The 14,782-nt window shown below is 42.5% G+C and overlaps 1 protein-coding gene across 6 annotated transcripts in view; it reads right to left on the bottom strand.

The window, feature by feature from the left end:
* LOC140211163 (DDB1- and CUL4-associated factor 1-like) overlaps nt 1-14,782 on the bottom strand; it is a 95,608-nt gene that overhangs the window by 35,302 nt on the left and 45,524 nt on the right. For all 6 annotated transcript variants that reach the window (XM_072280699.1, XM_072280698.1, XM_072280703.1 and 3 more), the window contains 5 exons: nt 14,176-14,355; nt 13,285-13,494; nt 12,104-12,273; nt 5,350-5,474; nt 1,929-3,201 (listed from right to left, as the gene is read on the bottom strand). In XM_072280699.1, the coding sequence (XP_072136800.1) occupies nt 1,929-3,201; nt 5,350-5,474; nt 12,104-12,273; nt 13,285-13,494; nt 14,176-14,355 (1,958 nt within the window). The remainder of the gene's footprint in view (nt 1-1,928; nt 3,202-5,349; nt 5,475-12,103; nt 12,274-13,284; nt 13,495-14,175; nt 14,356-14,782) is intronic.

The following is a 14,782-nucleotide window of genomic DNA, read 5'->3' as shown; positions in this document are numbered from 1 at the left end:
ATAGAAGCCTGGCTGACTGGCAGGAGGCAAAAAGTGGGAATAAAGGGGGCCTTCTGTGGTTCGATGCCGGTGACTTGTGGTGTTCCACAAGGGTCAGTGTTGGGACTGTTTCTCTACGCGTTGAATGTCAATGATTTGGATGATGGCATTGAGGCCAAGCATGCAGACAACATGAAGACAGGTGGAGGGACAGGTAGTGTTGAGAAAGCAGGGAATCTGCAGAAGGACTTCAACAGATTGGGAGAATGGGCAAAAAAGTGCCAGATGGAAAATAGTGCAGGGATGCTTATGGTCATACCCTTTGGTAAAGAATTAAAGACATAGAAGGACTAGAAGTGGAGAGGGTCAATAACTTTAAATTCCTTGGTATTATCATTTCAGAGGATCTGTCTTGGGCCCATCACGCAAGTGCCATTACAAAGATAGCATGGCAGCACTGCTACTTCCTTAAGAGTTTGCAAAGATTCAGCAGGACATCTAAAACTTTGACAAACTTCTATAGATGTGTGGCTGAGCATAGATGCGTAGATGAGTATATTGAGTGGCTGCATGACGGCCAGGTATGGAAGCACAATACCCTTGAACGGAAAAGCCTGCAAAAGGTGGTGGACGCGGCCCAGGGAAAAGCCCTCTGCATCACTGAGCACATTTACAGAGCGCTGACGCAGGAAGCTGCATCCATTATCAAGAACCCCCACCATCAAGGCCATGCTCTCTTCTCGCTGCTGCTATCAGGAGGAAAATACAGGACCTGCACCACCAGGTTCATGAACAGTTAATACCCCACAACTATCAGGATCTTGAAGCAGAGGGGATAACTTCACTTGCCTCATCACTGAGCTGTTCTCACAGCCTATGGAATCATTCATCTCATGTTCTCAATATGTAACTGCTTATTTATTATTATTATTTTTTTCTTTTTGTAGTTGCACATTTTGCTGTTTCTCCAGCCCGCTGGGTATGGTCCTTCATCATTTCTATTGTGTCTTGTGTACTTACTGTGAATGTCCACCAAAAAATGAATCTCATGGTGACATACATATACTTTGACAATAAATTTACTGTGAATATTGACTATTTTCTAAACGGGAAGAAAATTCAAAAACCAGAGGCACTAAGAGACTTAGGAGTCCTTGTGCAGAATCCCCAAAGGTTAACTTGCAGGTTGAGTCAGTGGTAAGGAAGGCAAATTCATTTTTACCATTCAGTTTGAGATGATTAGAATGTATGAGCAAGGATGTAATGCTGAAGTTTTATAAGGCGGTGGTCAAACCTCTCGGAGCATTGTGAGCAATTTTGGGTCATTTATCTAAGATAAGATATGCTGGTATTGGAGAGTGTCCTGAGGAGGTACATGAGAATAATTCTGGGAATGAAAGGGTTAACATAGGAGGAGCATATGATGGCTCTGGGCTTGTATTCAAAGAATTTTGGGGTGGAGGGGTCAGAAATTTCATTGAAACTTATCGAATATTAAAAGATCTGGATACAGTGGATGTGGTGATAATGTTTCTTATGGGTGAGCACAGCCTCAGAATAGAGGGACGTCCATTTAGAACAGAGATGAAGAGGAATTTCTTTAGCCAGAGGGTAGTGTATCTGTGGAATTCATTACCACAGATGACTGTGGAAGCCACTGAGTATATTTAAAGTGGAGGTTGATATTCTTTGCTAGTTAGGGCATCAAAGGTAATGGGGAGAAGGCAGGAGAATGAGATTGAGAGGGATAATAAAACACCCATGATAGAATGGTGGAGAAGACTTGATGAGTTGAATGGTCTCATCCTTGCCCCATGTCTTATGGTCAAAAGACACTTGCCAATCCACACAAACATGACCTCACTCTCTATGAACTGTGGGGACTGCAAGTTGGCTAGATCTTTGTAAAGAGATATTCAACCAAAGTGTTTATTCAGGGGAATTATTACCTGCTGAAAATGAGATGTCGATCAAAGCAACCACCATCCACTCCACCATACTTTGGAAAGGCAGCTCTGTGCGTCACCCGGGATGTGAAATTTAGTGGTGCCTGACGTCTTTGTTTTGGCTCTGGGCATTGGTGGGGGGTGAAGAGGGAAAAGGGGGGACAGGTAACGACAGGATTCTTGCAGCGGGCATGTTGCTCCCGTAGGTATTCTGTTATGATGCTATCCAAGGACGGTGGTGATGGTAAGTGGCGGTCCAGCTGCTTTTTGATAGCTGGCGTCTGGTTGTAAGCACCATAGTCTGACTTCTGACGAATCAGTCTCTGCTTCTTTAGGCTGGTGGTGTTGTTGCTGGGAGATGGCTTCTCCTTGCAGAAGCTTATCTTGCCGATTATCGGAGAGCCGTTAGGGCAGGACGGACCAGGTACGGAGGTGGTTGCTTGAGAAACCGCTGCCTTTGATGGGCAGGGCGTTGAAAACGCATTCAGGCTGATGGCTCGAGGGGCAATACTGTTGGCCAGTCTTAGAGTCCTGGGCAAAGCGACCGGGGAACTACTGGTGGCAACTGGTGTGAAAGCCGAGGAGTGAGGCTGTGCAGCTTGGATGGCTGGTGTCCTCGGAAGGTCTGCCTCCTTGGTGAGCGCTGAGGCAGTGTCGTTGAGCCCGTGGGACACAAGGTGGTTGCGGATGAGCAGCAGCAGCTCCTTCTCGGAGAAGGTGATCCGTGTCTGGGCCACAACATCCGCCTTCTGCAACCGGGCCAGCGAGACATCCGAGCCGATAGACAGGGGCTTCCCTGAGACTCGCTCAATCAACTCGGAGGCATACTTGCAGAACTTGACGTGCTCATGCCGCTTGTCCTGAAGCACGGGCTCCCGCATCAGCTGCTGGATCTGACCACTGGTGAAGAGAGGCAGCTTACTGATGATCTGCCTCACAGAGCTGCTGCGCGACAAGCCCACCAAGGCTTTGCAAGCCAAGGTGCGAATCTGGTCCGCATCAGTGATGGGCGTCTTCACGGTCAGCAGGGACAGCAGCACCTTAATGCCGTTGTTGGCCTGAACCATGTCCCACATCTTGGTCAGCACACTCTCTGAACTCTTGGGGTTCTGCAAACTCTTGCGCCGAGGGGTCCCGGAGTTAAATTTGCCGATGCTGGAGATACGTTTGTCAGGCCCACAAACGCAATTGATGATGACTTGAAGCGCAGACTTCTGTGTCTCTGCATCATTTGCAAAGATATCCCCCTCGGCAACTCCAAGGATAATGCTCATCCCTGCAAAAGAAAGGAAGTGCTTTAAATGAACAAACACATAGAGCTGTAAATATTGTAACACTACAACTCAAGACTGAAACTAGTTTCAAATGGTCATATGCACCACTGTGGTCATGCACAAAATCTAACTGCACAGAAACAGACCCTTTGGCCCAACTGGTTCCCGTCCATTCCTATTCCAAGGAAGAACCATTTACCTGCACTTAGCCCATATCCCTCTTAACCTTTCCTGTCCAAATACCTTTATACCTTTTAAATGCTGTCAATATACCTGCCTTACCCACTCCTGGCAGCTCATTCCATATCCTGACCCTCTGGCTGAAAGGCATCCCCTCCCATTCTTTTTAAATCTTACCCCTCTCACCTTAAAACCCATACACTCTAGTTCTTGATTCCTCAATCCTGGGAGAACAAGACTGCGCATATTCATTCTATCTGTGACCCTGCCAATTTTATACACCTCTATAAGATCATCTGTCATTCTCTTATGCTCCAATGATAAAAGTTTTCGAACACCTCAACCTCTCCATAACTCAAGTCTCGAGGTCCAGCATCATCCTCACAAAATCTCTGCATTCTTTCCAGCTTAATGACATCTTTAGCAGGGCGACAAAAACAGGACACGATATTCTAAATACAGCCTCGCTAATATCTTCATGTTAAAAACTGCACCCCAGCATTCTATACCCACTACTCTTCTTTTATCGAATTGCCAACAATGGCTCAATTACTGTTAGGACTCATACTATCATCAATCAAGAACTCTCCTTAAAGTTTCTTACAATATACTATAACTATTCAGACTTCACAGGAAGCACGAAGTCTCTTCATTCCTTCCAACACTTCTGAGCGGCCACAGGCACAAGGTCTTAATGGTAGGGTAAAGGGAGTGGGAAGTGGTGGGGGTTGCTGGATCCTGAGGCTTTTTTGATCTGAAGTGTGACAAAAGTACACATAGACTAAGATGTTGACTGTCCTGTGCTGTCACCAGTGGGATCAACAGTTGATCTGCCACCTGTCTTCAGGAGAGAGATAAGTAAGACAATGGAGCAGCATTTGGAAATGTTAATGAAGAGACGAGAGAATTTAACGGAAGGAGACACCGGTCTGCGTATTGTCAAGACCGGCTCCTTTGATCCTGAACTGTTTGAAGTGATGGACAGGCCATACCCCAACAGGGGGATAAAAAGAGACAGGTTCGCTAAGGCAACAGACACCACACGAGACACCACGAGGTATCGAGACCCTGGAAGCGGTGTGCCCTCACAAGTCGGTGGGAGTTTTGGAGGGCTGATCACGGGACCAGCCATAGATGCACAGGGTGGAAAGATTCGGTTGGCGGGAACCTGGTGTGTGTGTCCACCCTTGCCTGGGTGCCGGGTTCACCGCAGAGGAACAATCGTATCTGAAAACGGAGGGGTCACAGTCAGTGACCTCAGAAGACATTACAAAGGGCTCGCCCGAAAGCTAACTGTGAGAAATATCAAAGGTCTATTGAATCCGATTTTGAATATCAGCATTCGCTCTCTCTCTCTCCACAACGGCACAACAACGATTGCTGCGAACTGAACTACACTGAACTCTGTCACTTGTGATTGAACATTTTACCCCTAGACTGCGATAGAGCTTGATTGATCCTATTATCCTAGTTCTGTGTACATGTGTGTTTATTCAGTGCTAACCTGTTGCATTTATATCCTTACTAATAGAGTATTGTGTTGCTTATTTCTTTAATAAAACTTTCTTAGTTCCAGTAATCCAGACTCCAACTGAGTGATCCATTTCTGCTGGTTTGGCAACCCAGTTACGGGGTACGTAACAGAAGGTCCTTCAGAAGAATGAAGCATAGAACTTATTGCTTATGATAGTTTTACTAAGTACTACAAGAACGTAGAACGAAGAGGATTTAGTGCTGCAAAGTAGATAAAAGTCCCCCTCCCCCCATCCTCCCTCCTGGATCCAGACAGCATGCTTCAACACAACTTAAACAACTTGCTCTGTGCACACATAGCCATTAGGGACTAAACTTGGCAGCACTATTTTCAAGAAAGACACCAATTAATAAAACTTCATTCATAAGTTTGGGCTTAAATTTGGATTCATATTCATTTGACATCAGTTCACATTTACTGATAACTTTTCACTCACCCACAGCAGTAACAGGAGTTGACCCTTCATCCATCACACCTACAGGTTCTGCTAGTAGAAGCTGAGTTTTGGAAACCACAGTGAGGACAGCCAGTACATCTAGAGCAGAACGAACAGTGTCACTCCTGAAGGAAGGAGAGCATGCAGAATTAGGATACTCACACAAGCTCAAACATAGTAGACATCCTACATAACATGCTCCCACAGCTGTGGATAGGATGATTATGGGACATAAATTACTATACTGCATAAACAATTTTTTTGATCTCAGCCATATGCCAAGGGAAGAAGAGCCAGCAAAAAATTCACCACAGATTTCTTTTTTTTTTGGCGTGTGCGATGTTGGCGGGACCGTCTTTTTCATGCCTTTACAAGGTGCAGAGAGAGAGGGAGAGAGAGAGAGAGAGAGAGAGAGAGAGAGAGGGAGAGAGAGAGAGAGAGAGAGAGAGAGCGAGAGACAGAGACAGAGACAGAGACTGTGTGGTGCACCACTCCTCACACAGACATTTCGCAGTATTTTTCCCTTTATTTTACGAGGTCGAGTTGCGATCTCGACACTCAAGCCAGCACGGATGGAAAGAGTACTCGGGAGTGGCCTTGACTGGGTTCGAACCCAGGAACCTCCGTTCCAGAGTCCGGCGCTGAAGTCATTGTGCCACTAGCTGGCCCTCACCACAGATTTCAAGGATGACAGGGTAAAAGGCTGTTTAGTATACTAACAGCCCACAGACAAGTCTGCAGATCACACAAACTGTATTTCACTTCACCCAAGGGTACTTCACCATTTTTCCTTGCAGATTTTTAGATCTTCCTAATGTAGCTATGTTATTTGTCTCAACTACATATGACAATGAATTCCATATCCTCAGAGCAAAGATGAACTGCAAGTTCCTTCTTGGATTTATTGGTGAACATATGTATGGGCTTAAAGTCAAAAAACCATCACTTTCTCGACAGATCCAACCTGACCTGCTAAGACGTACTAACAGTTTTTACTTTTATTTTAAATTTCCAGCAGCAAAGGCATTTTAGCTGTATATTCAGGAGGAATAGTTTTGGACTCCCAAGTGGACACACGTAGATGTCTATCCCATTACACCTATATGTTCGAAGATGTCATTACATCTTTTCTATCACTAAGAAGGCACGACAGCACCTCTGCTTTCATACAAATTGGTGTGGATTCAGCATGTTATTCTAAAACTTTGACAAACCTCTATAGATGCGCAGTGGAAAGTATCCTGACTGGCTGCATCAGGGCCTGGTATGGAAACACGAATACCCAGGAATGGAAAAATCTACAGAAAGTGGTGGACATAGCCCAATCACAGGTAAAGTCCTTCCAACCACTGAACCCATTTAAAAGGAGTGCTGCTACAAGAAAGCAGCATAGGTACGTTCCATTGATGCAAAGAATGGACGGTAGGGTAAAAGAACCATGGTGTACAAAGGATGTAGAAAATCTAGGTAAGCAGAAAAGAAAATCTTATGAAAAGTTCAAGAAACAAGGTACTGTTAGAGCTCTAGAAAATTACAAGGTTGTGAGAAAGGAGCTTAAGAATGAAATTAGGAGAGCTAGAAGGGGCCACGAGAAGGACTTGGCAAGCAGGATTAAGGAAAAGTCCAAGGCATTCTACAAGTATGTGCAGAGCAACAGGGTGAGTCGTGTGAGAATAGGACCAATCAAGTGAGATATTGGAAACGTGTGCATGGAGTCGGAGGAGGTACTTAATGAATACCTTGCTTCAGTATTCACCAGGGAAAAGGACCTTGGCAATTGTGCGGATGACTTACAGCGAACTTAAATGCTTGACCATATAGACATTAAGAAAAAGGACGTGCTGGAGCTTTTGACAAGCATCAAGTTAAACAGGTTGCCGGATCCGAACGCGATATACCCCAGGAAGTGCAGGAAGTGAGGGAGGAGACTGCTAAACCTCTGGCGAAGAACTTTGCATCATCAATAGGGATGGGAGAAGTACCAGGGGATTACAAATATTGTTCCCTTGTTCAAGAAAGGGAGTAGAGATAACCCAGGAAATTACAGATCAGCGCGTCTTACTTCAGTAGTGGGCAAGTTGTTAGAGAGATCATGACAGGCAGGATTTATGAGCATTTGGAGAGACATAATCTGATTAGGGATAATCAGCATGGCTTTGTCAAGGGCAGGTCGTGCCTTATGAGCCTGACTGAATTCTTTGAGGATGTAACAAAACATATTGATGAAGGTAGAACAGTGCATGTAGTGTACGTGGATTTCAGAAAGGCATTTGATAAGGTACCCCATGCAAGGCTCATTCAGAAAGTAAGGAGGCATGGAATTCAAGGAACCTTACTTTGTGGATCCAGAATTGGCTTGCCCACAGAAGGCCAAGGATGGTTGTGGATGGTTCATGTTCTGCATGGAGGCCGGTGACCACTGGTGTTCCGCAGGGATCTGTTCTGGGACCCCTCCTCTTTGTGATTTTTATAAAGGAGCAGGACGAGGAAGTAGAAGGGTTGGTTAGTAAGTTTGCTGATGACAGAAAAGTTGTGGGTGTTGTGGATAGTCTGGAGGGTTGTCAGAGGTTACAGCAGGACATCGACAGGATGCAGAACTGGGCTGAGAAGTGGTTCATTTTGGTCGGTCAAATTTGAAGACAGAGTACAATATTAATGGTAAGACTCTGGCAGTGTGGAGGATCAGAGAGATCTTGGGGTCCATGTCCTGAGGACACTCAAAGTTGCTGCACAGGTTGACAATGCTGTTAAGAAGGCATATAGTGTGTTGGCCTTCATCAACTGTGGGATTGAGTTCAAGAGCCTTGAGGTTACTGTTACAGCTAGCGAAGACCTTAGTCAGACCCCACGGAGTACTGCATTCAGTTCTGGTCACTTCACTTCAGGAAGAAGGAGGATACTATAAAAAGAGTGCAGAGGAGAAGGATATTGCCTGCATTGGAGAGAATGCCTCATGAGAGTAGGTTAAGTGAGGTTGGCCTTTTCTCCTTGGAGCGACAGAGGATGAGAGGTGACTTGATAGAGGTGTATAAGATGATGAGAGGCATTAATCATGTGGATAGCCGGAGGCTTGATCCCAGGTCTGAAATGGCTAACACAAGGGGGCATAGTTCTAAGGTGCTTGGAACTAGGTATGGGGGGAGGGAACGGGATGTCAGAAGTAAGTTTTTCACACAGAGTGTGGTGGGTGTGTGGAATGCATTGCTGCCGGCGGTGGTAGTAGAGGTGGATACAATAGGGTCTTTTAAAAGTATCTTAGATAGGTACATGGAGCTTTGAAAAAATAGAGGGCAATGCATTAGGGAAATTCTAGGCGGTTTCGAGAGCAGGTTACATGGGCGGCACAACATTGTAGGCCAAAGGGCCTGTAATGCGCTGTAGATTTCTATGTTCTATGTTCATCCATTATCAAGGCCATGCTCTTTTCTAGTGACTACCATCGGGCAAGAGGTACAGGAGTCTTAGGTCCCACACCATCAGTTCAGGAATAGTTATTACTCTATAACCATCAGGCTTTGGAACCAGTGTGCATAACTTTACTAATCTCAAACCTGAAATCTTTCCACAACCTAGACCCCCTTTTCAAGGACTCAGCAACTCACATTCTCAGTTATTTATTTATTTGCAATTTGTACAATTTGTCTCCTTTTGTACATTGGTTGTTTGCCAGTCTTTGTTTATGTATAGTATTCACAAGTTCTATTTTATTTAAATGAATCTCAAGGTAAAATAAAGTTACATACATATCATTTGACTGATATTTACTTTAAGACTGCTCAATCTTCTACTTTCTGAGAAAGAACACCATTTTCCCACTCATGTGATTTTATTTTCTGGTTAATATTTAATCTTCAAAACTCCGGATCTTTGAAGAGCCAGGGAATTTGGATGCACACCAGAGGGGATAAATTGGGTCTCAGTTAGAAAGCTCCCCTGTTTAACATCATCTGAAAAGGCAGCAGCTCAGACAGTGCTTCCTTGCTACACTGTTGCGTTCAATTCTATGCTCCAGACTCTGGAGAATCTGCACTCACAACCTGCTACTATACAGACAAAGTTCTCGTCAACTGGCAGCTTGGAATCAACCAGCTGCTAAATTGAAATGCCTGGAATCCGTGCCAATTCTTCAAATCAAATATATAACATTATACATCAGTTTGCTGCTTTCAAATTCATTTTTTTCTGAGTTAAGGGCATAGCTTCTCAATTAAATACAAAAATGCTACACATCTCTTTTATTCCAAACTAATCAGCAAAGACTTCTGTTAAGTTTCCTTTCTGGTAGGAGGGAAAGCCAGTCGCAGCAGTAAAACCCAAGCTTGACGATTTGGAAGCTGGCTGTTGGAACATGTCGAATGGGCCCAGTTGGGAACTTGTGGTTATGAGTTAAGGGTATTCAAGTATTTAACAAAGGAAGTTCCTTTGTTAAATGTGAGCTAGTAAATCTTGGAATCCTGGATTAGCTAAGAAAGATAGGGCCAGTGTTCAGTGTGTGGTACCATTAGGTGAGAGAGTAGGGTTAATTCACACACAGACAGGTCAGCCCCCACTCTGGATTACACCACCTCAGTCAATGTTTACATGTCTGCTTCCAATGTCCTCTCCATTTTTGTTCTGCTAGTTCTTGAGCAGAGCTTAAGCCCCCTAGCCTGCCTTGAGACATTTTGCTAGGTCAGACGTGGCTGTCTTTAGAAGCAGAATTGCTTGGCTAGTCCGATAATAAAAGTTCAGTTTCACTAATTCCACTTACATTGACATTATCAATAAAAGCCTGATTGAAATTTGAGTGTTTGAAATAAATGTTGATAACTGGTAATGCTTCACAGTGAAAACTTTCAGCACTTTTCCCTCTCGTTACAAGTGTTAATTATTTGCACACAGCTCCTTGGTTACATTGTTGGAGGAAGATCAGATGTGCAAGCACTGTGAAATGAACACAACACAGAGTATTCATTAGTAATCTGGTGCTATTGTTTGCACCGCTGATAAGCACAGGAAGCCCGTCAGCGAAATCCTCATGGCTTTTATCGAATGAAGTCACTTTGTGAAAGAACACCGCCAAATTAAGATACAGAAATAGCTCTCCTAAGACTATAAACTTCACAACTACCTACTACTTCACTATAATTAACAACTGCCGCACTAAAATTACACTTGGATTTTTACGCATAATCTACCCAAATTGTAATCTACACTGTAAACAGGAGCAAAGTCACTGGCCCAATTTTCTCTTAGCTAATCCAGGGTACCAATATTTATGACTCACACTTAACTTTCTGGCTCAATCAGAAACTTCCTTTGCCAAATGCTCGAAGTTTTATCCGTGAGACACATGTCAGAACCCATTTCATCTTCATTTGAAGAGGAACAAAATGGGAATGCTCGCATAGGATCAGAATGGCTATATCTTCTGTTAGTATGGCTGCATCACAGATTGTTCAAATACCTCTCCGTATTCCCAAAGCAGATCCACTCACGGTTGTCAGAAGAAATTGAGAGCTTCAGAAGCACTTCTCACTTTTCCAGTGAAAGAAGGACAGGTATTGAAGAAGGACTTGTAACAGTCCGCTCTTCAACAGCTCAGGGCTTGTCAAATCTCCCCATAAACTTAAAGTGGAAGAATGTGTGTATAGGTCAATAACAGTAATTTGGGCTAAGTGGCTTGTTGGAGATCAGTTTCATTTCCATCTTCAGCAAGTCCCTCAATCACTTTCAATTATGACATTTACTCTGGAACCATCCCCATTTGATCCACAAAGCTCATCTTCTCAGGCTTCCTGTTTTGTTATATCTCAAGTTATATGATCATGTCGTTGAGCAAATTCATTGAGGGTCAATTCTGTCCATCCCTCTCATCTGCTTATTTTACAGACAGAAGAAACTTCCACATTATAATTATTTTCCTAGCATCTTATTTCTTCTACCAAAATGTTAATATATCTTTTTACCCACATGCTGCTGTTTAACCCCAGTATTTCCAGTATTCTGTTTTAAACTCAACCTTTAGCCTGGCTTAAAAAAAATCCTCTTAAGCACCCACTACATTTTTCTAAATTAAATCCATTTCATAATACAAACTTCATACAAAGTGCTCTTAATTTTATGTACTTAACACTCAATTGAATGAACCAATCACTATTCAAAACTTAATAATCCCTTCCTCCTGCAATTTCAAGGCATTTAACAGCCAAATGATTAGCTCAAACAACTATTTCATTAATTATTCCCTCCTTGAAAGCCACCTGAAGGTCATGATGCAGGATTAAATTTATAACATTCTGAAAATAATACCAGAAGGGGAAATCTTCAAAACTAAACACAAAAATGATGCATCCAGCTAGTAGGGTTGAGATTTTCAACAGATATGTGCTGTTAACTCTAATTTGGATGGATGGGGGGGTACCTTTCATAATAATTGGGGAAAACATGATTTGAGAAAAAAAAACTGCATTCACACAAGCTACAAAAAATAAGAAGTTACCCTGGTTATAATTCCAAGTGTTGGACATCTTTCACAATTGTGAATACAGGTAAATGGAACAAGGAGCTGAGGAAGACCAAAGCAACATCAGGCAGACAATACCAAATATAACTAGTCACAAGGGGTACAGATGATTAAAGTGGCCAAGCTAGTTCAACACAGACGATGGATTAAGATGATGGAAGAGAATTTAGTGGTAACAAACATCTTTTAAGACCACATTTTGAAGCAATCCTTCAAAAGGAAAACCTGAAGCTATGGACCAAAGCCTACCTGCCATAGTAAGTCCTCCACTCACAAGCAATAGATATAAGCTGCAACAGAAGCTGTACGCAGGAGAGCTTATGGAAGACTTCAGCTGGCTCCCAGAAGAGTCTTGCTGGACCATACTCAATCAGAAACTCCATCATCTCCATGACTTGATCATGGGTGTAGGAGCAGGCCTAGAAGCAAGAATCAAAAATTTAGTTCCAATATGAGCAAATGCAACCTTCATGGACCTAATTCAGATTTAGCAACTACTCAAGAATTACAAGAATCTGGAACTAATCAACATTAGGTAAATACAAGAGGTTTGCTTCATATAATATGAAGAACTGGCAATGTGCAAGGCTCAGGAAGGATAAATAATACAGTTTTTGACATTGTCCCAATAAAGGAGTCTTAAGAGCCTCCTTATGCCTTAATATTTTTTGTAGTAAAGACTCGTGAAAAATGAAACGTTGAACATATTTCCATCAGAATACATAGAAAACATTTTAATGACAAGATACCTTCTTTACTTTGATTAACTTAGAAACAGCCTCCTGAGAAATATTAGATTTAAAATACTAAAAATCTTGCTGAATGTTACTATCAAAGGGTTGAACCTTCAGACTTTATGACAATACATTTTTTCAAACTATCTTACTGATTAATGAATCCTTTTACCTGTGCTTTAAAATGCTCCATGGAGGAAATGAAGTTTAGTTTGAAGACTCACAGGGAATCTTGATGCCCCAAGATGTGCATTTCTGCAAAGCAGCATCTATCTGCATTCAGGATGCCTTTATATAGTTATGTTGGCCTTGGTAGTGAGTAATAGCAGCAGCTTGTGTGACAGCTGGCCTAATCTGTTCAGAAGCTATTCTCACTGGTCAGGTGCTTTTAAAATAATACTTCATACCAGTGGATTTTTACCAAGAATGCTCATGACCCCCAGCCTAGGAAAAAAGTTTTCATTCCTAATCAGAATTCTTGATTCAAGACAATTATTGATATTGAATGTTTATTATTTCAAACTTTGCACAAAATTCAAAACTTTCATAACACCAGCCAAAAACCATTCTGCTGTAGAGTTTATTCCAGTGAAAATTCCTCCAAATACATTGAAAGGACCAACAGAACTTCATAAAACTGTGTTAATCATTTTAATTCAGTAGGTGGAATTGGCATAAACGTTTCAATGCACACACCTTACACGGTGGGTGAGGATGAACAATAGCGCCTCCTTCTGTCCGCTGCAAGGATCTCTTCACGTGCTCCAGCTTAATTCCCAAATGTGACTCAAAGTACCTGCGCAGTGCCATACAAGTGTGCTTGGCTGTCTGGCGGCTGGCAAAGATCTCGTCATCACTAAGCAGAGCACCCTGATCTTCCAGGTTTAAGATTTCTAGCGTGCTGATCTGTAAGAGTTAAACAAAATTTAACCTAGGCTATAAAACAAATCTAAAAAATCAAATTAAGGATGTTCTGTGTAGATGAAACAGGTCAGCAGAAGTTCATTCACTCAATGAGATCATCTTTAATTAGCAACTCTGCCAGTTCCACAAGCCAACTCCATTTCTCTTAACATTGTCATACAAGACGAAAAATTTTGCTAATTTAATCAAATTTTTTGAAGATATTTCCAGATATTCATTAATTGAGAGAATATTCCTAATTTTATTCCACAATGGCATGTTTTATTAAATCATCTCATTCTTGATTCCCTCCAGTGCAAAGAGAAATCATTTTTCTGCATACGTTGAATCCAGTTAACATTACATCACCACCAGGTACCGTTTGTATGTACAGGCTGGCACAAATAATAATTTACAGACCCAACCCAATGGAGAACAACTACAAAGTTTTATTTTTCTCAAATCTACCCCATATTTAAATGGGCAGTGGAAAGATCAATCTTGCTGATTAGAGAGGCCCACATACTGGCTCTCTCCTTCCCCTCTACCCCTTATAGTGTCCCACTGTGATCCAAGACAGTAGTTTACTACAATTGCTTGCCTGCCCTGCTTGAGTGCAACTTTCCTTCGACCCAATACAAAATGTTAAATTACAGCATCACCAAGAGCCTTTAGCAACCATACCAAATTAACCACCCGTCGAAGACCATCCTGCTTGTCAAAGAGCTCCAGTATAGAGCGGAAAGCGAATGAGATGGAGAAGAACATAGTGGCATGACAGCGGCCTGACTCATGGGAGCACTCTAGTAGCCAAAGGGTGTAACTGACAACGTCAGACAACACGGAGTGTGGGAGTAAGCACACCTAGAAAGAAAAGAACGAGGAAACAAGGATTATCATGCCAAAAAAATACTAAACACTTGCATTGTCTTTTAACAGAAGAGAAATATTTCATTGTACATTTTATCATCTCAGGAACAGTTAACGAAGTTACTATGGCAATACACAGGAAACGTGAACTAGAAATAGAAATTTAATGATCAAATAATCTGTTAGCTGGTTTTCATCTTAGGGGGCAAAGCTAGAAATACTAAGGCTTAGCTCCCTCTCTATCAAGTTGCCCACGGAGCGGCTTCCTATCCCCAAATACAGAATAATCCTTCCAATATCAGCTACATGAATATAATTCTCAGGTTGTAACAACGGCACGTGAGAGTTTCCCTGTAGCTCAGATCTATCAGATTCATGGTCCATTCCTAAAGAGAAGAAACATCCCTAAACGAATTACAAT

The sequence above is a fragment of the Mobula birostris genome, chromosome 16 (genome assembly GCF_030028105.1).
Source record: "Mobula birostris isolate sMobBir1 chromosome 16, sMobBir1.hap1, whole genome shotgun sequence".
Classification (NCBI taxonomy): Eukaryota; Metazoa; Chordata; class Chondrichthyes; order Myliobatiformes; family Myliobatidae; genus Mobula; species Mobula birostris.
The sequence above is the reverse complement of the archived record's forward strand: the minus strand, read 5'-3'. Positions and strand labels throughout refer to the sequence as shown.